This window comes from Lampris incognitus, chromosome 1 (genome assembly GCF_029633865.1).
Source record: "Lampris incognitus isolate fLamInc1 chromosome 1, fLamInc1.hap2, whole genome shotgun sequence".
Classification (NCBI taxonomy): domain Eukaryota; kingdom Metazoa; phylum Chordata; class Actinopteri; order Lampriformes; family Lampridae; genus Lampris; species Lampris incognitus.
Genome location: NC_079211.1, coordinates 152,808,761 through 152,829,566, shown reverse-complemented (window position 1 = coordinate 152,829,566; position 20,806 = coordinate 152,808,761). Strand labels below are relative to the sequence as shown.

Here is a 20,806-nt window from a genome sequence, read left to right as displayed (position 1 = left end):
TAGTATATAGTGTATAGGTAGTATATAGTATAGGTAATATATATATAGTTTAAAGGTAGGATATAGTATATAGGTAGTATATAATGTATAGATAGTATATAGTATATATTGTATAGGTAGTAGAGAGAGAGAGAGAGAGAGAGAGAGAGAGAGAGAGAGAGAGAGAGAGAGAGAGAGAGAGAGAGAGAGAGAGTTTAAAGGTAGTATATAGGATATAGGTAGTATATAGTGTAGAGGCAGTACATAGAATATAGGTAGTACATAGTTTAAAGGTAGTATATCGTATATAGTATATCGTCTGCACTTTAATGTGCTGAGCTGAAACCTAGTTACGACCACCGATACAAAAACTCCCAAAAATACAGTTTTCTATAACACAAGTTACCACAGCTGAAAAGAGTAACTACAAGTTATCCTCAATGCTTGCCTGCTGATAGATTTCTTTCTCCACCACATATTAATTACACTCGTCACAAATGTGCTCATAATAAATAGGGATATTCTGCACTGAGCCCGACTTGCCGCTCTTTCTTCAAGGTTATACTCAGAATGATGAAGCAGCCCACTCACTCACTGCTGGTCATCAAACCTTTTCATACCTCATGTTGCTCTCCTTATTTACAGCCCGAATGTAATCTCTAATGTGTGTGTGTGTGTGTGTGTCCGTGGCTAATCTTGCAAACTACTGGACCTAATAGCACAAAGTTTTTGTGCAGTTGTGAGTGTATGATGAAGAGTCTCTCCGGTTGCGGTGCTGCTCCCTCTCCTTATTCACGCTCTAGGTCGCTCGACCAACGCTGCTTTCTGTCGCTGCCTGCTCTGAGTCAACCGTGCGCATGCGCGACTCCCATGTACGGTTGCGTCAGACCGGGCAGACTGTCAAAGCCAAGACATTGTGTATTCGGGTATGAGTCTTGAACGTAAACGACAAGTCGATCGTATTTCCTAAGCCAGCAAAACTCAGCCATTCCCTGCTGATCTCAACCATTCCCTGCTGATCTCAGCCATTCTCTGCTGATCTCAGCCATTCTCTGCTGATCTCAGCCATTCTCTGCTGATCTCAGCCATTCCCTCCTGATCTCAGCCATTCCCTGCTGATCTCAGCCATTCCCTCCTGATCTCAGCCATTCCCTCCTGATCTCAGCCATTCCCTCCTGATCTCAGCCATTCCCTGCTGATCTCAGCCATTCCCTCCTGATCTCAGCCATTCCCTCCTGATCTCAGCCATTCCCTGCTGATCTCAGCCATTCCCTCCTGATCTCAGCCATTCCCTCCTGATCTCAGCCATTCCCTGCTGATCTCAGCCATTCCCTCCTGATCTCAGCCATTCCCTCCTGATCTCAGCCATTCCCTCCTGATCTCAGCACAGGGAAGTAAAAACAGGTCGCCTTCTTCACCTCGCCGCCATGCAGAGGCGCCATAGCCTCCAACGTTAAAACGCTACTGTAAAAACAGGTTCACTACATTTCCCATGGCTGAGCTGTGTTTTCTCACTGTTTTATGAATGACAGTCCATCAGCAGAGCAGCCGTTCGCCCTCATTCAGTTTATATCACGAAAACCGCCACGGTCAAACACATTTGACGTTTTTATAGGGGTGTTCAAATTATGATAGCCTGATTTGTGTCATTTCATATTACACTTAGTCACATTCATGCGAGGGTCCGCCTAGGAAGCTGCACATCCACAGCCTGACAGGCAAGATGGTTGTATTAGCTAGACGTCTTTAGCTGGAGTGCTGCATATTACCAGCTTCTTTTTGACCCTACCAGGAGCCAAGTGCCGGATGGCATAGTTCTTGGGATCATTGGTACATGCAAGCTTCTCCACCACCTCAAGGTGGCGACTCAGGAGAAGAGGTGCTGAAAACATAGCTATGGTGGGCCGTCGCCTCTGTTTTGGGGGATATCGTGGCAGGGCTCAGTATTCCTGCTAATTCTTCAGTCGGGCTTGGATACTTTCCTTGGGCAAACAAAAACGACTGACGGTGTCCTCACTACTGTTAGTCTCGCGATACCAGACAAGTGAGATCTCCGCCTACCGAACGCTTCGCTCTCGTAGAGACTGCCTTGTGAGTCTACACTGCTGTATATCTCCTGTGGGTTACTGGGGTCTCTAAAGACTCTTTTCCTTCTAATTGCTCCTCCATAACAATGTTAGCAAACCAAAATTATGAGCCATGTTTTCCTCTTTTTGTTGCTGTGTGCCACTGGTCAGCAGGTGTCACTGACTGTTACCATGGTAACATGAGTCTTAGGCCTGAGTTAACCTGGGGGGAAGGTGTCCAATTTTTTTTTTGGCTTGAAATTAGTCTTTATTTTTTGCATTACACCAATCTATGAGAAAAATGAAGACTGGCTTAACACTACAGACAAGTCTGAGATACGTTTGTGAAACTGATGTTAAAGCCCTTCAGGACTACTTCAGGACTACTTCAGGACTACTTCAGGACTACTTCAGGACTACCTGGTGATTTGGAGCTGTGCAAATAAACTTGACTTCCCTTGAACAGTCACAATTGCCGCCATTTCCCTTTGTTTGTATATACTGTAAATTTTACCCGAGGAACCAGATGCAATCAGTAAGTTTATACACAAAACAGAGGACGAGGCGGACGGGACAGTTGGAGCGATACGTTCAGACACAATCACAGACTACCGCCTGTTGGTTCTGCACGGCTGCACATTACGGGTGCAGGATCATCATTTTTTACTGATATCTGATAACCGATCATTTCCACCACGGTCATTTCGGTTGATACTGATAGTGATATTTTTGGTTTCATTCCAACGCCACTGTGTGTCTTGGTTTCCACCAGTGGGTGTAGTTCATCATTACACCGTAGCGGTGGTGCTCGGTGCACATGCAGACATCTATAAAACATTGTGTTATTACTACCTGTCCTGATTTATCTTTTTCCTTTGTTGGATCCCCCCCCCCCTTTTCCCCTAATTGTACCTGGCCCATTACCCCACTCTTCCGAGCCGTCCCGGTCTCTGCTCCACCCCCTCTGCTGATCCGGGGAGGGCTGCAGACTACCACATGCCTCCTCCCATACATGTGGAGTCACCAGCCGCTTCTTTTCACCTGACAGTGAGGACTTTCACCAGGGGGACGTGCAGCGACCAGGACACATACCCACATCCGGCTTCCCACCCACAGACACGGCCAATAGTGTCTGCAGGGACACCCGACCAAGCCGGAGGTAACACGGGGATTTGAACCAGTGATCCCCGTGTTGTTAGGCAATGGAATAGACCCCTATGCTACCCGGACGCCCACTATCCTGATTTATTCCTAAAGCTACACTGTTTACTAGTGTCTGCAGTCCCTGAAGGAGATAAACACAAATGACTTCACCTTAAACGGAGAAAACATGCACTATCTACTTTGACAAAACATGTTCGAACATCTTTGCTCTTCCGCTTGTTCTGCAGCAGCTCCACCCTTCAAGCTTCTCTGTGCAGCAGCTCCACCCTTCAAGCTTCTCTGTGAAATGTCAGTATCACACTGTCGCCTCAGGTGAAGACTTCTTGTTGGAAACACCAAAAGAGGGAAATCTGCTCCCTTCAGCCATCACAGCAAGTTTTTGGTGATGCAAATAAAGTTCCATATTAACTTTATCAACTAAGTGTAACAGACATAGACATTTATGCAGACATCTCCTTGTAGGCTGTACTGCTACTTGTCTTTCCATCCGTGTCTGTCGTTCACCATCTTGTTCGACACGAGGTGGAATGACAGCATGTGTATGTATATTCTAAATATGCCTACATGGCCAGGAAAACCCACCTGGATTGCAACTGTAAGTAGGTTGTGTTTGTCAACATTACATTCTCAGATCAGACACACACTTTCTCTCTCGCTCGCTCGCTCTCTCGCTCTCTCTCCACCCTCAGTTCCACCCCTGTGTGGTGGCCTCCTCACCTGGAGGGGGTGATGGGAGTCAGGTCCTTCCCCATGGTCTGGATGACGCGGCGGCCCCACACCCACAGGCCAAAGCAGATGCCCACGCCTCCATAGAAGAGCAGCCAGATGGGCGTGGCAGCGTCCTGCATCACACCACCCTGGTCATAGATCATCCACAGTGCCACCAAGGGCCCGATGGCATTACTGCAGAAAGGAGAGAAGAACAAAGTCAGGGTTCTCAATTCAGTGGATGTGTGTTTCATTTGTATAGCGCAACGCCAGGTCCATGATGACCTCCAGGAAGTGAATGAAATCAGCAGTCCGCCATGTTTGTCTAAATCTAACTAACGACTTATAATTCTGGAAAATTCACTTATCAGCTAATATTAACTTACAGGTGAAGATGCATTTTTATGTACACTACCGTTCAAAAGTTTGGGATCACCCAAACAATTTTGTGTTTTCCATGAAAAGTCACACTTATTCACCACCATATGTTGTGAAATGAATAGAAAATAGAGTCAAGACATTGACAAGGTTAGAAATAATGATTTGTATTTGAAATAAGATTTTTTTTACATCAAACTTTGCTTTCGTCAAAGAATCCTCCATTTGCAGCAATTACAGCATTGCAGACCTTTGGCATTCTAGCTGTTAATTTGTTGAGGTAATCTGGAGAAATTGCACCCCACGCTTCCAGAAGCAGCTCCCACAAGTTGGATTGGTTGGATGGGCACTTCTTTGAGCAGATTGAGTTTCTGGAGCATCACATTTGTGGGGTCAATTAAACGCTCAAAATGGCCAGAAAAAGAGAACTTTCATCTGAAACTCGACAGTCTATTCTTGTTCTTAGAAATGAAGGCTATTCCATGCGAGAAATTGCTAAGAAATTGAAGATTTCCTCCACCGGTGTGTACTACTCCCTTCAGAGGACAGCACAAACAGGCTCTAACCAGAGTAGAAAAAGAAGTGGGAGGCCGCGTTGCACAACTGAGCAAGAAGATAAGTACATTAGAGTCTCTAGTTTGAGAAACAGACGCCTCACAGGTCCCCAACTGGCATCTTCATTAAATAGTACCTGTTAGAGCCTGTTTGTGCTGTCCTCTGAAGGGAGTAGTACACACCGGTGTAGGAAATCTTCAATTTCTTAGCAATTTCTCGCATGGAATAGCCTTCATTTCTAAGAACAAGAATAGACTGTCGAGTTTCAGATGAAAGTTCTCTTTTTCTGGCCATTTTGAGCGTTTAATTGACCCCACAAATGTGATGCTCCAGAAACTCAATCTGCTCAAAGAAGTGCCCATCCAACCAATCCAACTTGTGGGAGCTGCTTCTGGAAGCGTGGGGTGCAATTTCTCCAGATTACCTCAACAAATTAACAGCTAGAATGCCAAAGGTCTGCAATGCTGTAATTGCTGCAAATGGAGGATTCTTTGACGAAAGCAAAGTTTGATGTAAAAAAATCTTATTTCAAATACAAATCATTATTTCTAACCTTGTCAATGTCTTGACTCTATTTTCTATTCATTTCACAACATATGGTGGTGAATAAGTGTGACTTTTCATGGAAAACACGAAATTGTTTGGGTGATCCCAAACTTTTGAACGGTAGTGTACTTTACCAGTGACAAAAGCTTTAATGACTAGAAAAAAAAAAGGCTGCAAGAACTAAATGTTCAGTGATTATCTAACACTCTCAAGTAATTTATGTGGAATACTGCTCGACAAGCTTCCTTGGTCTTTCGCCATGTGGGATGTCATTTGCCCTGTGAGCAGCAGGGGGTAGCACCTGACGTCGTTGCCTCCGTGGGCAAAGGAGCCAAAGCAAGCGGTGAGGATCTGCAGGAAATGGAAGAGCAGGAACACCTCAGGCTTGTCCTTCTCCTCGCGGTCCTCCTCGACGAGGTCATCCAGCGGTATGGGTGCGGGCGCCCCTCCGTCCTCGCCTGCCTCCAGGTCCGTGGCCAGCTTCATCTCAATGCCGCCCTCCTCTGCCTCGATCTCCGCCTCTGCCACAGCATTACAGTATGACGAGTAGCTGTCATACCGCACCCGCTTCTTGGAGTATGACACGCTGTTGCTCCTCCCGCAGCCGCCCTCACCCACCAGCTTCTCACTGTCCTCGCGTGACTCAGAGCGCACCGGCGGCTGGACGGGCATGCCGCAGATGGCGGCCGTGTAGCAGGTGTAGCTGTTGTTGCGGCGTAGCAGCCGGTAGTTATTGTCTGGCGCCCCAGCAGAGTTGGAGCCCAAGCGCTCGCCATCGTCCAACCGGCCCAGGTGGATTTTGTGGAGCAGGTCCTTGTAGAGGCCCGAGTCCTTGTGCACCGTGTGGTACACCTGACCGTCACTGCGCATGTGGCCGTCGAAGCTGAAGCTGCCATTGGAGATGGGGGATTTGAGACAGCCGTTGGTCATGGAGTGGGTCCGGCCTAGAGTGAAAAGGGGGAAGAAGGAAAGGAAATGAGGTCAGAACATTTGTCAGGTGTTTGTGACGGAAAAACTGACTCCTTCCTTCCTTCCAGACAGACACTCGCCATCTTCTTTACCATCAATATTTACTATCCGAGCTGATTTCAACTCTCCCTGTTGGACCAACTCTCACAAAGTACAGTTTTGTATAATTAAGTGTTATAGTGTTAAATGTAAGAGCATTGCAATGTAAAATCTGCGTCTTTGTGTTGTGCTTCTTCCTTTCTGGTCCATGTTTTCCTGTTGTCACCGTTTCACTGCATTTTTTAGTGTCAGGTCAACTTGAGTGAACAGAAAGGTGCCAATCAAATGAAATTATACTCGTGTCGCCAGGACGGTTTCTGTGGCGGTTCAGCATAATGGACGCTGTGCTGTGGTGGGGAAGCAAAGTCAGCGTTGCCACACTTGCAGACCACTGGATTTTCTTTGTGTTTTAGTTGAAAATGGTCCCAAACTTTGGACATTTTCTGTCAGTTTTTGGCTTCCGCCTCTTGTTTTTGTTCATCTTCGCTTTCCTCCATTTTTTCAATACAAATCCATCGATGTATCATCTACGTGCAACAGCAATGATCACATGAGTGCTTCGCCACCCTGGGTAGTCGCGCTACACCTCCAGCCATATTTCCACACACACAAAGACATGAAATGAAGCTTCAGGGCACGAAGTTGTACTTTCTGTGATCAGGTTAACGGAGTTGTTCAGTTACTCATGACAGCCCCAGGTGTACATTTCCATTCTCCGGTGCGGACTGTCTCACACACTACTTCTTTTAGAAATGCTTGATGTCTAGCCAATTCTTACCATACACCCTTCCGTTGGGCAGGACAGTGCCTCCGTTCGCCAGGCTGTTGAGCTCACCGCTGGATTCACGGGCGCCTCGCTCACTGCTGCCACCGGTGAGCGGCAGGACGGCTTCGTCGGTGCCCTTCGCCCCTGGCAGCTCCTTGAAAACGGGGCTTTCCTCCTCCTCCTCGGGGATCTTGTCCAGGCTCTCGTCTGAAATCCTGGACAGCGCCTGCTCCTTCTTCAGGCGGCCTGTAGGAAACAGATGCCAAGGAACGTTAGGAGAACCACGGCGCAAAGAAGCCGAACATCCAAAACCAGACGAGGAAGAATTTGACTGAACACCACCCAATGTTAACATCGCCTTCACACAACTATTTCAAGCACACTACAGGTTCTTTTCCAGAGAATGCTGCAAGGAATTAAATATTACATTATATTATTTAAACTATTCAGACATCAACTTCTAGATAAGTGAGCAGCTGGGTAGACAGCTGATAGACAGCTGATAGTGAGCAGCTGGGTAGACAGCTGATAGACAGCTGATAGTGAGCAGCTGGGTAGACAGCTGATAGACAGCTGATAGTGAGCAGCTGGGAGATGCAACAAATACACCTGACACAAAATTACTCTAGTAAAAGCTGGAGTACCAAACTGGCATTCATACTTGAGTAAAAGTAAACAACTACTTACTCTTTTTTTGGGTGGAATTTCCCCCCCTTTTCTCCCCAATTGTACTTGGCCAATTACCCCACTCTTCCGAGCCGTCCCGGTCTCTGCTCCACCCACTCTGCTGATCCGGGGAGGGCTGCAGACTACCACATGTCTCCTCCCATACATGTGGAGTCACCAGCTGCACCAGGTGGACGTAGGACGTGGGAGGATCACGCTATTCCCTCCAGCCCCCCCCCCCCCCCCCCGAACAGGCGCCCCGACCGACCAGAGGTGGCGCTACTGCAGAGACCAGGACACATATCCACATCCGGCTTCCCACCCGCAGACACGGCCATTGTGTCTGTGGGGATGCCCGACCAAGCCAGAGGTAACACGGGGATTCAAACTAGCGATCCTCGTGTTTGTAGGCAACGGAATAGACCGCCACGCCACCTGGATGCCTGATAAGTAGTTACTCTTGTGATATTCAGTACTCTGATAAAATAAAGCCATTACAGTACCTCTTATTTCCAGAGAAGTGAAAACACACACCCTGACTACACTTTATAAAACAACAGTACTGCTGGTATCGCTGCTGGTATCGCTGCTGGTATCGCTGGTGGTATCAAAGTGACCCTACAAGGACATGATGAGCAATCCTAAATCAGCAGTCCTTCAAGATGTTTAATAAAACTGTGTAATGCAGATTTAATCACACAACCAAATGTCCACTTGTGATACTGCGAATCAGAACGAGATGTTTCCCTCTAAACAGACTTCAACACTGACCTGCAGTACTACCAACCTTGAAAAATACTTACACTGAGGATTTGAGCTTACTTTTAAAGTACTATGATTGGGTCAGTGGACTGGTTCTTCACGCTTTTTGATATACAATCACATAAATCCAGTGTGTTGTTTTTTCATTTGACTAAAACAACACAGCTGTGTTAGAAATGTACAGGCGTAAAAGGGATAGATGTTCACCTTGACATGTAGTAAAAGTCTAGTCTCCAAAATGTAATGCAGTTTAAGACCCTAGCTCTAACTGAGGTACACTGAGTTTACATACCTAACTGAAGCATGAGTTGAGGAAAATGTGTATTTTGTGTTTTTCTCAACTGAAGGCAACTGAAGTCTACGAGCCAGTTTACCTGCGGTCTTCTGCAGTGACCAGAGTAAACAAGCCATCACCAGAAACCTCCAGAAACTCTGGTCCAGTCTTCTGCAGTGACCAGAGTAAACAAGCCATCACCAGAAACCTCCAGAAACTCTGGTCCAGCTGCTCTTTAGCTTTAGTCCTTGAATTACGAGGCCTGTCAATCAATACAGGAGTGACAACACTTCCAGTCCTGTGTTTTGTATTTGGCTGCGGGGCCACCCTTCAGGACCTCTAAGTGCAGTGACAAAGTACTTGTACTTCATTACTTTCCCCCACTGGTGCCAAGAAGGATGCCAGGTAAAGAAATAAGAGCCCAGGAGAAACTTTAGAAGCGACGAGGGATGAAGTAAAACCTCAAAAACATCTGATGGAAAATGGCTGTGGGATGTGTTAATACGGGGTTTGTGAGACCCACACCTGCAGTATTGTGCTGTTGAGGCGGCGAAGCATTTTGCTAAAGTATGCCTGTTTTGTTTGCTAGAGTTTGCATGCAATCAGCAACTGAGACGAAATTACAATAATGAAAGGCCTGGAAGGGAAGGAAGCCGATGCAGCAGCTCCGCTCAGGCATCAGCTGACTCAGTTCAAACTAATCCCGACGCTGACACACTCAGCTGCTTGGCAACACAAACACACACTCCCCCTCCATCATCGGCTGGCTCACTTTGACGGGTACAGCGTCCGGATTATGACGTCTATAATGTCACCTTTAATCCTGGCTGATTTGCAGGGGTTGAGCCGTGTGAGGAAACCGGTCGACGTGGCCCCGCTCGCCTCGGTATAAACTGTTGAGGTGAAGCCTGAGGAACATATTTGATAGTCTGAACACAACAACACAAGGGTGGAATGGCTTTAAAAAGTCTACCGACTTGCTTTTTTCTACAAGACTCTTGAACCCGAGCACCGAGAGCTTTTCATCTTATTATCTTGTGCAGCCAGCTGTCTGTAAGGACACACAACTGCAAGAATACCCAAGGGTCTAGCCAAATAGCCCTTCTAAAACAGCACTTTCTTCCTCTTCTTTCTGTTGTAGTCACAGCCTTACGTACATTTCCTGTTTAACAGGCCTGTTTCTTACGGTCATCAGCAGACTGAACAATCGTCAGCTAGCTCAGCGTTGAAGAGTGAGCGGCATTTCACACGTTTGACCAACTATTTCCTGTAAAATAAGAAGGCTTAGAGGGTGAATAGCTTAGCCGTGTGGATTAGCCGTCTCAACAGACTGAGGGTCTAATTTATCCCACGTGCTGGGAACTTGCTTAGCATATATGCTTCCCCCTTTTTCTCCCCAACTGTATCCAGCCAATTACCCTATTTTCCAAGCCGTCCCGGTCTACCCCCTCTACTGATCCGGGGAGGGCTGCAGACTACCAAGTCGCCCCGATACATGTGGAGTCACCAGCCGCTTCTTTTCTCCTGAGAGTGAGGAGTTTCACCAGGGGGATGTAGCGTGTGGGAGGATCACACTATACCCCCCAGTTCCCCCTCCCCTCTGAACAGGCACCCTGACCAACCAGAGGAGGCGCTAGTGCAGCAACCAGGACACACACCCACATCCGGCTTCCCACCTGCAGCCATGGCCAATTGTGTCTGTAGGGACGCCCAATCAAGCCGGAGGTAACACGGGGATTCGAACCACCCCCGTGTTGGTAAGCAACGGAATAGACCACTACGCCACCCGGACGCCAGATTCTCAACTCTTTTCCCATAATTTTTGTCTAACCTGTCATATCTGTGGTCTATCTTGACTGTGATCACTGTTAAGATCCTCCTATTTTCTCATTGTGATGTCACTACACTGACCTCTGACCTTTAACCTGGGTCATGGGTGGGACAGGAGCATTACAGTAAAGTCATACAATTTTCTGAACTAATTCAGCCGTTTTAGCTGAGTGAAGTGAATAATGATGCCTCCCCGCTAGCTCATCAAAGCCACATCACTAATGATCGTTTCTCAACACTTGTGTTGTAAATACTGTACGAAAGCACCATTAGTCAGTCGATAGAGGTACTCAGTCATAAGATATTGTGATATTTGAGTCTGTCAACATCCCCCAGCCGTAGCACACAGCCGCAACACTTTCCTTTCTGGGTGCAGAGTCGAGAATACCCGGTATTCAGAGGACATGGGAGGAGGCCCTGGCAGCGAGCAAGACGTCATCGTCGTTTGGTGTAAAAGCACAAAATGTGCTGAGCCAGGTCAGTTAAAGAGACACACACACAGATACCTACTGGCTATTTTTCTCCTCATCCAGGGACAGACAAATATCCAGACCACAGCAGCACAGACCAGCGATCCACCCATTGCAATGAGTACGATGGACCACATCGGTAGCATCTCTAGGCCCAGCACTGAAACCAGCATAACGCGCACACACACACACACACACACACACACACACACACACACACACACACACACACACACACACACACACATATCTACATTAGGATTAAAATTCCACAGTAACCCATGTGACATTGGATGGGTCACGTTTACTGACACTGTACTAACGATGCTGAAGCATATGACATCATCAGCAATGACACGATCACCTCCTCCATCAATAACAATTAAAATAATAATAATGATGATGATAGTGATAACAACAATAATACTTTGGGATACACTAAAAAACAGTAGGTCAAAGTGATTGCCCCCTCCCCATTCCTTACGTGGCGCTCCAGTGTACATGATAGAGAAGGTGTTGATCCCAATGGTGGTGGCGTAGAAGATGGGCAGCGCCCGCAGGCCATTGGGGACTGAGTCGTCCTATGGATCAAGCAAAACAACCATTCAAACTTGATTGGATGTTACTGCAGGCTCTGCTTCACACGGCGGCTGCTTTACTCACAGCACCACCCGTGTCCGGAGCCCAGCTCATTGCAAACCTGGGAAAAGACTCGAGACTCGACAGGCTGAAACTGTGCAGTTTAGGATTCTCTGCAGAAGGTCACTCATTCCGCAGGGATTATCAGGTAATACACATAAAAGATCGATGGCACTGCACTGTAACAACTAGTGACTGCTGAGTGACATAACCAGTGAAGAGAGCAGTCAGCACGAGCCTGACATTCAAGTTTCACAGCTAACTGCTTTTTAACTGGCGACACAAATTATTCACACCAGGTTTATTTGTCACAAGGTGATTTTTGAACTCATGCAATGTTTCATGTATACTAACATTTTTTATTATTATTTTTTGGATTTTTTCACCCCGTTTCTCCTCAATTGTACTTGGCCAATTACACCACTCTTCCGAGCCGTCCTGGTCTCTGCTCCACCCCCTCTGCTGATCCGGGGAGGGCTGCAGACTACCACATGCCTCCTCCCATACATGTGGAATCACCAGCCGCTTCTTTTCACCTGACAGTGAGCAATTTCACCAGGGGGATGTCGCATTTGGGAGGATCACGCTATTCCCCCAAGTTCCCCCTCCCCCCTGAACAGGTGCCCCGACTGACCAGAGGAGGCGCTAGTGCAGTGACCTGGAAACATAGCCACATCCGGCTTCTCACCCTCAGCCACGGCCAATTGTGTCTGTAGGGACGTTTGACCAAACCAGAGGTAACACGGGGATTCGAACCGGAGATCCCCATGTTGCTAGGTAATGGAATAGACCGCCACGCCAACCAGACGCCCCCTGATGTATATTCTATTTAACAACACGTTATAATGACTATGAAGCAAACTAGAGGTGCAGTAAAGGTAAGGGTAAAGAGCAGCCATGACAGGTGGAGTATGTTTCACCAGCTGGGGGCTTGCTTAACTCTGCTTAACTCTGCCCTGTGAGTTAAGGAGCACAAAACAAGTCTAGTGAATGCATGAATAAAATGCACACTGTGGTACAGCTCAACATATTAGCTTGTATTGCATCACAGAAATGCCAAGTGCCTCTCAGACGAGTCGCCTGCAGGCTGGTGTGACTCCACCCTGACCTCGACCGTCTCGGCAGCACCCCGTCTCTGCCTGAATGAGAAACCGTCCTGTGACTCATTCTAACATAATCCCCGCCCATGACCTCAGGATGCTCTACAACACGGTTCCCTCCCGGCCTGTCAGCGGCCGCCGGGTACATAACCGCAGACCTGCTGGTGTTGCCAAATCAAGGGGCTTCTTATCTGTACCCACATTCTTTGGGTGAGTCTGTGTGTTTCTGTGGAAAAGTCAAGTTTCTGACGCTGCTGAATACCAGCACCTCGCTACACACTGCTGCCGGGGAACACAACTGCAAGTGTCTCAAGGGTCCCTGCTTCGCTTGGTAGACAAGATAACGGGAGGGGCCGGGACTACAGGACCACTGTACATATCTCACGGCGTGATGAGCCGTAAAACCTCACTTCCAGTGCAGCCAGGCGGGAGGTGGAGGTGGCGTGAGGTTAATGAAGTGTCCCCCCCGAAATAAGCAGACGCTGTTCATGGGGTGGGAGAAATGGGAGGAAGTGATCAGGAAGCCACGGCAATTTTGGATGGAATAACCTTTTCAGGTTGTAAGCGAATGAGGAAAGTTGCAGGGGAGGGAGGTGTGTGTGTGTGTGTGTGTGTGTGTGTGTGTGTGTGTGTGTGTGTGTGTGTGAGAAGGTGCTGACTCTCAAATCAAAAGCCGTTCTTCCACATGTAGTCGTATTCGTTTTTAGCTGCTTTTTTGTGGCTTTTTCTCCTCTTTTTCTCCCCAATTGTACTTGACCAATCACCCCACTCTTCCGAGCCGTCCTGGTCTCTGCTCCACCCCCTCTGCTGATCCGGGAGGGCTGCAGACTACCACATGCCTCCTCCCATACATGTGGAGTCACCAGCCGTTTCTTTTCACCTGACAGTGAGCAATTTCATCAGGGGGACGTAGCATTTGGGAGGATCACGCTATTCCCCCAAGTTCCCCCTCCCCCCTGAACAGGTGCCCCGACTGACCAGAGGAGGCGCTAGTGCAGTGACCTGGAAACATAGCCACATCCGGCTTCTCACCCTCAGCCACGGCCAATTGTGTCTGTAGGGACGCCGGACCAAGCCGGAGGTAACACGGGGATTCAAACCGGTGATACTTGTGTTGGAAGGCAACAGAACCTACTGCTACGCCACCTGGATGCCCTTCATGTTTTTTTTTACATGTGATCAAACCGGCCACCCCTGTGTGTTGGTGTGAGCTCACCTTGTTGAGAATGAGGTGTCTGATTAGGAGGAAGAGGAGTCCAGACATGAGTCCAGACAGCAGAGGAGAGATGAACCAAGATGACACTGGAGGAAAAGACAAAGAGCTAATTAGGACAGAGTCAGGCGAGCTAACAGACCTCTCTCTCTCTCCCTCTGTCCCCTCTATTCGTTCACCCCCCCCCCGACACACACACACACACACACCTGAGGCATCCCCAGTGCCGGACCAGGTAAGCAGTAAGCTCTGTGGTTAAGGACATGGTTTAGTCACGGTGTCGACATGCATGTGTACACAAGCCAGAGCAAAGCAGAGGACAGACAACAGACTGGCGCTTGTGCTGTGATTCAGATCATCTGATTAAGGTGTTTACATGACAGCTGCAACAGTCAAATTATAAAGTGTTAGCTTGCATGTAAACACACTGACAGACTCACTCCACGTCTGCTCATCGCACAACGCTGGCACAGGTAACGTGCATCATTCACTCCCACACTGCTGGGGGCTAAGGTAGTGCTAGTATGCCCACACTTAACTCGGTTTTGCAGCATTTTGCAGCATTTTGAAGCATTCTGCTGATTGGTCAGCTACATCCAAATGTACGAAGTGATGGTGTAGTTGAGACCTCGTCCACACGGGTGCAAAACGCTCGTTTCATGTTAACGCTGGTAGAAGGTTCTCCGTCCACATGACCGATCTCCTGAAGTGTGTCTTCCACACCGAAATGCCCAAACGATTAAAAAGATGCTGAAGTCTCTTCCACTAGGCACACGTGCACAACGTGAGTCAACAGCTTTACCTGAGGTCGCATGACCATCACACACCAGCGTTTGCAAAAAGTTACGTTGGCAGTGGTGGAAAACGCCAGCTTAGTGTGGACAGATGGCCAAATGGAGGGAAAAAGATGCACTTTGTATTCAGCAGTGCTGGTATGGGCATACGCTTTACTTACTTCTTTGTCAATTGGAGACATAATTAACTACAAACTACTTGAACCAGGGAATCCTACTGTTCATCCATCCATCCATCATCCAAACTGCTTATCCTGCTCTCAGGGTCGCGGAGATCCTGGAGCCTATCCCAGCAGTCATTGGGCGGCAGGCGGGGAGACATCCTGGACCGGCCGCCAGGCCATCACAGGAACCACGCCCACCCACACACACACACACACACACACACGTTCATACATAGGAACAATGTAGTATGGCCGAGTCACCTGACCTACATGTCTTTGGACTGTGGGAGGAAACCCACGCAGACGTAGGGAGAACATGCAAACTCCACACACAGGACGACCTGGGACGACCCCCAAGGTTGGACTACCCCAGCGCTCGAACCCAGGACATTCTTGCTGTGAGGTGACCGTGCTAACCATTGCGCCACCGTGCTACCTAATTAATCATTATAATTAAATTGACTGTCAAATTAATTAATTAATTAATTAAGATTAAATTAAAATTAATTAATAATTTAGAAAATTAATCATTTTCTGCTATATTTTGTTACGGTTGTTATACTGGTAAGATTGTAATATTTTGTTAAGGTAAGAGTTAGTATTACACTGAACTTGTAGATGTGATCAGCTTTCACAAAGTAAATGGACTGTATTCATACAGAGTGTCTGTGAATGTTCTCATTCATCCAGGTTGTCATGGTTATCCAAAGGAGTTGAATCAAGTGCAACTGGACTTGGTATATATCCGTGAAGACGTTTCGCCTCTCATCCAAGAGGCTTCCTCAGTTCGTGCCTTTCTGACTACACCAAGCTAGTCTGACTGGCTGGTCATGAAACTCAGTATTTATCCTCTTTGGAGTCGTTATCAGAGCTATAGATGTCCATGGCTCTTTGTGTTCTGATGTTTAGCAACGTCCGTCATTGGAGGTGTTAGTTTCGACTTCATTAGTGCTCCATTCAGTGGTCATGAGTCGTTGGAGTCGTTAGTGAGCGACTGTTGTTCTTGGAGGCTAGGCTTGTTGAGCCTCCTGGGTAGAGATGAAAGGACGGCATTGTAAGTGGGAGATAGGTGGTGTCGCAGACCTCCTCGTCTGTTGAGGGATGGTTTTTCCAGTTTCGCATAGATGGCTTCCTTCACCCCTCTTTCAAACCATCTATCTTCTCTGTCCAAAATGTGTACGTTGCTGTCCTGGAAGGAGTGTGTCTTCTCCTTTAGGTGTAGATAGACTGCTGAGTCTTGTCCTGAGGAGTTTGGCCTTCTGTGTTGGGCCATCCGTTTGTGTAGTGGTTGTTTGGTTTCTCCTATGTATAGGTCAGTGTAATCCTCATTGCATTGTACAGCATACACCAGACTGCTTTTCTGGGTGTGTGGTACACGGTCTTTGGGATGAACCAGTCTTTGTACAATGCAATGAGGATTGCACTGACCTATACATAGGAGAAACCAAACAACCACTACACAAACGGATGGCCCAACACAGAAGGCCAAACTCCTCAGGACAAGACTCAGCAGTCTATCTACACCTAAAGGAGAAGACACACTCCTTCCAGGACAGCAACGTACACATTTTGGACAGAGAAGATAGATGGTTTGAAAGAGGGGTGAAGGAAGCCATCTATGCGAAACTGGAAAAACCATCCCTCAACAGACGAGGAGGTCTGCGACACCACCTATCTCCCGATGACAATGCCGTCCTTTCATCTCTACTCAGGAGACTCAACAAGCCTAGCCTCCAAGAACAACAGTCGCTCACTAACGGCTCCAACCACTCTCAGGACCACTGAATGGAGCACTAATGAAGTCGAAACTAACACCTCCAACGACCATCATTGCTAAACATCGGAACACAAAAGAGCCATTGACATCAATAGCTCTGATAACGACTGTCGTTGCTAAACATCGGAACATAAAGAGCAATGGACATCTATAGCTCTGACAACGACTCCAAAGAGGATAAATATCTGAGTTTCATCACTAGCCAGTCAGACTAGCTTGGTCTAGTCAGAAAGGCACGAACTGAGGAAGCCTCTTGGATGAGAGGCGAAACGTCTTCACGGATATATAACCAAGTCCAGTTGCACTTGATTCAATTCCTTTGGATTCATACAGAGCCTTTCTAGTCTACTGACCACTCACAGTGCTTGACAGTACTGACCACTCACAGTGCTTTACAGTGTGCGCCTCACATTCAGCCATTCACACACACATTCACACACTGATGGTGGAGGCTGCCATGCAAGACACCAACCTACTCATCAGGGGCAGTTAAGGGTTCAGTGTCTTGCTCAAGGACACTTCAACACACTCTCTAGAGGAGCCGGGAATCAAACCAGCGACCTTCTGATTACTAGACAACCCACTCTACCTCCTGAGCCATACCGCCCATCACACACACACACACACACACACACACACACACACACACACACACACACACACACACACGTGTTGAATTACCAATCTTAACAAGCTGCATCCACTGCACACCCTTGGTGCCGATGGCCACCATGGAGAAGCCGATGGTGGAGCCCACGATGCAGTGGGTCCCAGAGATGGGCAGCTTGAGGAAGGAGGCGGCGAGCTGCCAGACCGCTGACCCTGTGGACAAAGCAGAGGCATTCACCTCATGTCATCTCATTTCATCTCTTTTGCTCTCTGTGAAAAAGGTAGTCAACGGTGACAGTGTGTAAACACCTCCTCGTTTCCGTGAGATGGCAGAAATAGAAGCTCTGCCCTGAGGAGCGGAGCACCACGTCAGCTGATGGCCCACTTATTTGCTTTTCATGCTCACTGACAGGACGCCAGAAAAATAAGCCGTGAGCTTTGGTAACCAGTTTTCATAGACACAGTTTGGATTAAGGGCCCGATCCAAAACTGGAGCAGCCTCTAGACTGGCCTTAACTGCTGGTTTTGCTTATGTGTATTTCTCTGGATTTAAGGCGTTTAAGGTTTCAAAAACAACATGTTCCAGAGACATGGAACATGTTGTTTCTGCAACAACATGGTCCATGACACATTCAGAGCACGACAAGCTGCTCTGAATGTGTCTGAAGACTTGCAGGGCGAGCTATTCAGGTTTTACTGTTTGAAAGACTGATGAGGCTCCATTGTCATTTATTATAAACGGAGGCTTTATTTTAAACTGCAGTGTGTTTCAGTCAACACAACCTCAAATAAAACCTGAAACAGAATAATTACGACACGTCATGTTTCCTGTGGTGACCCCACGTCACACTTCCATGAACTGAAGTCCAAAACTGACACACTGAGACTGGAAGACTACAATATGGCAGCAAAGGGTCAGCACAGAGGTGACGTCATCAGGACGCTGAGAAAATGAACAGAATGAACAGTCTGAAATACTGCCGACTCTTTTCTTTGACCAGACTGAGTTGTCAAATCACATTATGTGTCAAGTGGATTTGATAGTTTGGTTTGGTCACTCCCGGACGGACGATGGTGTCCAGTACCCGTACGTCCTTAGATGTACACTCAGTAGAGCCTTAGCTATCTATGTATTCAACCTGAAGCTGAGGAGACGGTTGTGTTCCTGGGACAGATTAATACAAATATGCTGGATCCAATGCAGCATTTTTACAAGGGGGGGAACCATTAACTGCTGAGCTGACAGCACACACGCCACAATGGCTGCTGCACCTTGTTTGTTTGTATGTTTGTTTGTTTGTTTGTTGTTCTTGCTGCCAGAGGGAGGGGCAGCTTGGAGAAATCATGGATTTCAGCTTCAAACTGGTTATATCTGATTCGTATTATCCAGTCCAACTTACCGACCATGGCGCTGACCTCCCCTGCCATGAGCACGGGCACCGTGTCGTTGTACAAGCTAACGTCTATGATGCCCTTTCGTATGGTCTCGCCCACCTTGGCCCCCAGCAGCATTGAGCCCAGGGTCTCAAAGATGGACGCCAGGATGCAGGCCTGCCGCAGCGTGACCACGCCAGAACCCACCGCCGTGCCGAACGAGTTGGCCACATCATTAGCTCCCACTGAAAATGCCAGGATGAAGGCGATGATGAAGCCGAGGATGACCATCCACAGATACGGTTCCAGATCCATCTTGATATGTTTTCCAAAGATCCACAAGGGGAAGAGACAAAGTAATAAAAACAAGCGGGAAAGAAAAGCCTAGGAAATGTAGTCTAACCTGAGGTGCTTTGTGTGTTTTGTGAAGGACTTGTCCGTAAGTGCGCTCCTTTTCTTCGTCCCCTGGTTGTGCAGAATTTTAGGGGAGAAGCACAGCCGCTAACTAATTGCTTTGAGCTCAGTCCAAAGAGAGGAGGAGAGAGATGGGAGGTGCAGGGAGCTGTCCATCGTTTTAGTGTCGGCTCAGTCTGTGTGTCTGGCTGCTCCTTGCTCCACCTGCAACAGCAACACAGGAAAGCAAAACACAAACAGAAAGACTGGTGTCATAACCCATCCACATATTTGATCTTTATCAATCAACCAATAAATCAATCAATCAATTAATGTAGCAAATCTCACATTATAAATGCAACACAGTGCACTTTTTATAAGCACGGATGAAGAAGAAGGTCACGATGAAGAACAGACGAAGCAGACAGGATAAATGACTACATCAATAGATCAAATAAAAATGTAAAACTTAAATAAAATAGAGTGAAGAAAATACTAAAGAGCAACCAGTTTAAACTAAATTAAACTAAATAAATTAAAAACTGATTAAATATGAACAGCCAGAACCCATAACTGATCAACAGCAGCTTGAGCGAATAAATAAAAGTACAAGTGGGTCTCCGTGTAGGTGACAGCACCATTAAAACATGTTAGAGTTTAAAAGCTGTTGCTGAAGTTTCTTTCCATTTTCAGTTCCAATGGGAGGGGAGCAGGATAAGCGGTTCAGATAATGGGTGGATGATGGACGGATGGATGGATGGGTGGATGATGGATGGGAGACTATTCCACAGATCAGGACCACAAACACACAACGCTGCTTCGCCGTCAGTCTTAGTTTGTGTGCCTGTAATAGTCAGAAGGTTGTGTGTACATCTGAGGACTTCACCAGAAACACATTCATACAGGGCGTCACCCACTCGTATAGTGCCACCGCCCCCCCCCCCCCCGCAGCCTGACTACACAGCCACCGCGGTGACTGCTGGGAAATGGGAGAAACAGCGCAGCTGGTGCATTGGAAAGAAAACGGGACCAGACATGTATTTATGAAGGTGTGATAGACAGCAAATATTCAGGGTTGAGTGATATTGAAAAATCAGAAAGGACAATATTTTTGGCTGAATAACTCAAATTTCGATAATGTAATGGCATTTTAAACGTCTTCCCACACAAAACATCCCAAACATCTTCCCACACCGGATAAACTTCCGGTGGGAAGATGGCCGCCGGTGTGGGAAGATGGCGGCGGGAACTCGCGTTTGCAGCGGCTTCACCCAGTACCGACTATGCAGTGTCTTTGTCCATGTCTACGTCTAAGTTTGTGTCGTTTGTGAGGTTTTTATTTTGATCTTAGATTTTATTTTTTCGTTTAATGGCTGGGAGAGCTGGCGTTGGATCGGCTAAGGGAGCCTGGTCTGCCGCGTCCGGTGGGCCCAAGGACCACGGCCTCGCCTGGAACTGCGCCCGAAGAGGAAGCACCGAGGGCAGGCGGTGCGCTCTCGACAGCGGGGCAGGCTAAGCTAATTGCTAGCCCATGCAGAGGCCGGCGTTCGCTCTCTGGCCAGTGATTTTTG

At 47.6% G+C, this 20,806-nt stretch overlaps 1 protein-coding gene and 1 long non-coding RNA gene across 2 annotated transcripts in view; both read right to left on the bottom strand.

Moving 5' to 3' along the window:
• slc20a2 (solute carrier family 20 member 2) overlaps positions 1-19,157 on the bottom strand; it is a 51,613-nt gene extending 32,456 nt beyond the window's left edge. The window contains exons 1-8 of the mRNA XM_056290579.1: positions 18,869-19,157; positions 17,541-17,681; positions 14,128-14,213; positions 11,657-11,753; positions 11,213-11,332; positions 7,183-7,416; positions 5,698-6,340; positions 3,927-4,112 (exon numbers count right to left, since the gene is read on the bottom strand). Coding sequence (XP_056146554.1) covers positions 3,927-4,112; positions 5,698-6,340; positions 7,183-7,416; positions 11,213-11,332; positions 11,657-11,753; positions 14,128-14,213; positions 17,541-17,681; positions 18,869-19,157 — 1,796 coding nt within the window. The remainder of the gene's footprint in view (positions 1-3,926; positions 4,113-5,697; positions 6,341-7,182; positions 7,417-11,212; positions 11,333-11,656; positions 11,754-14,127; positions 14,214-17,540; positions 17,682-18,868) is intronic.
• Positions 19,158-19,343: 186 nt separating this feature from the next.
• Positions 19,344-20,806, bottom strand: part of LOC130115354 (uncharacterized) — a 69,100-nt gene continuing 67,637 nt past the window's right edge. Inside the window, exon 3 of the long non-coding RNA XR_008810487.1 lies at positions 19,344-19,460. This is a non-coding gene — a long non-coding RNA (uncharacterized LOC130115354). The remainder of the gene's footprint in view (positions 19,461-20,806) is intronic.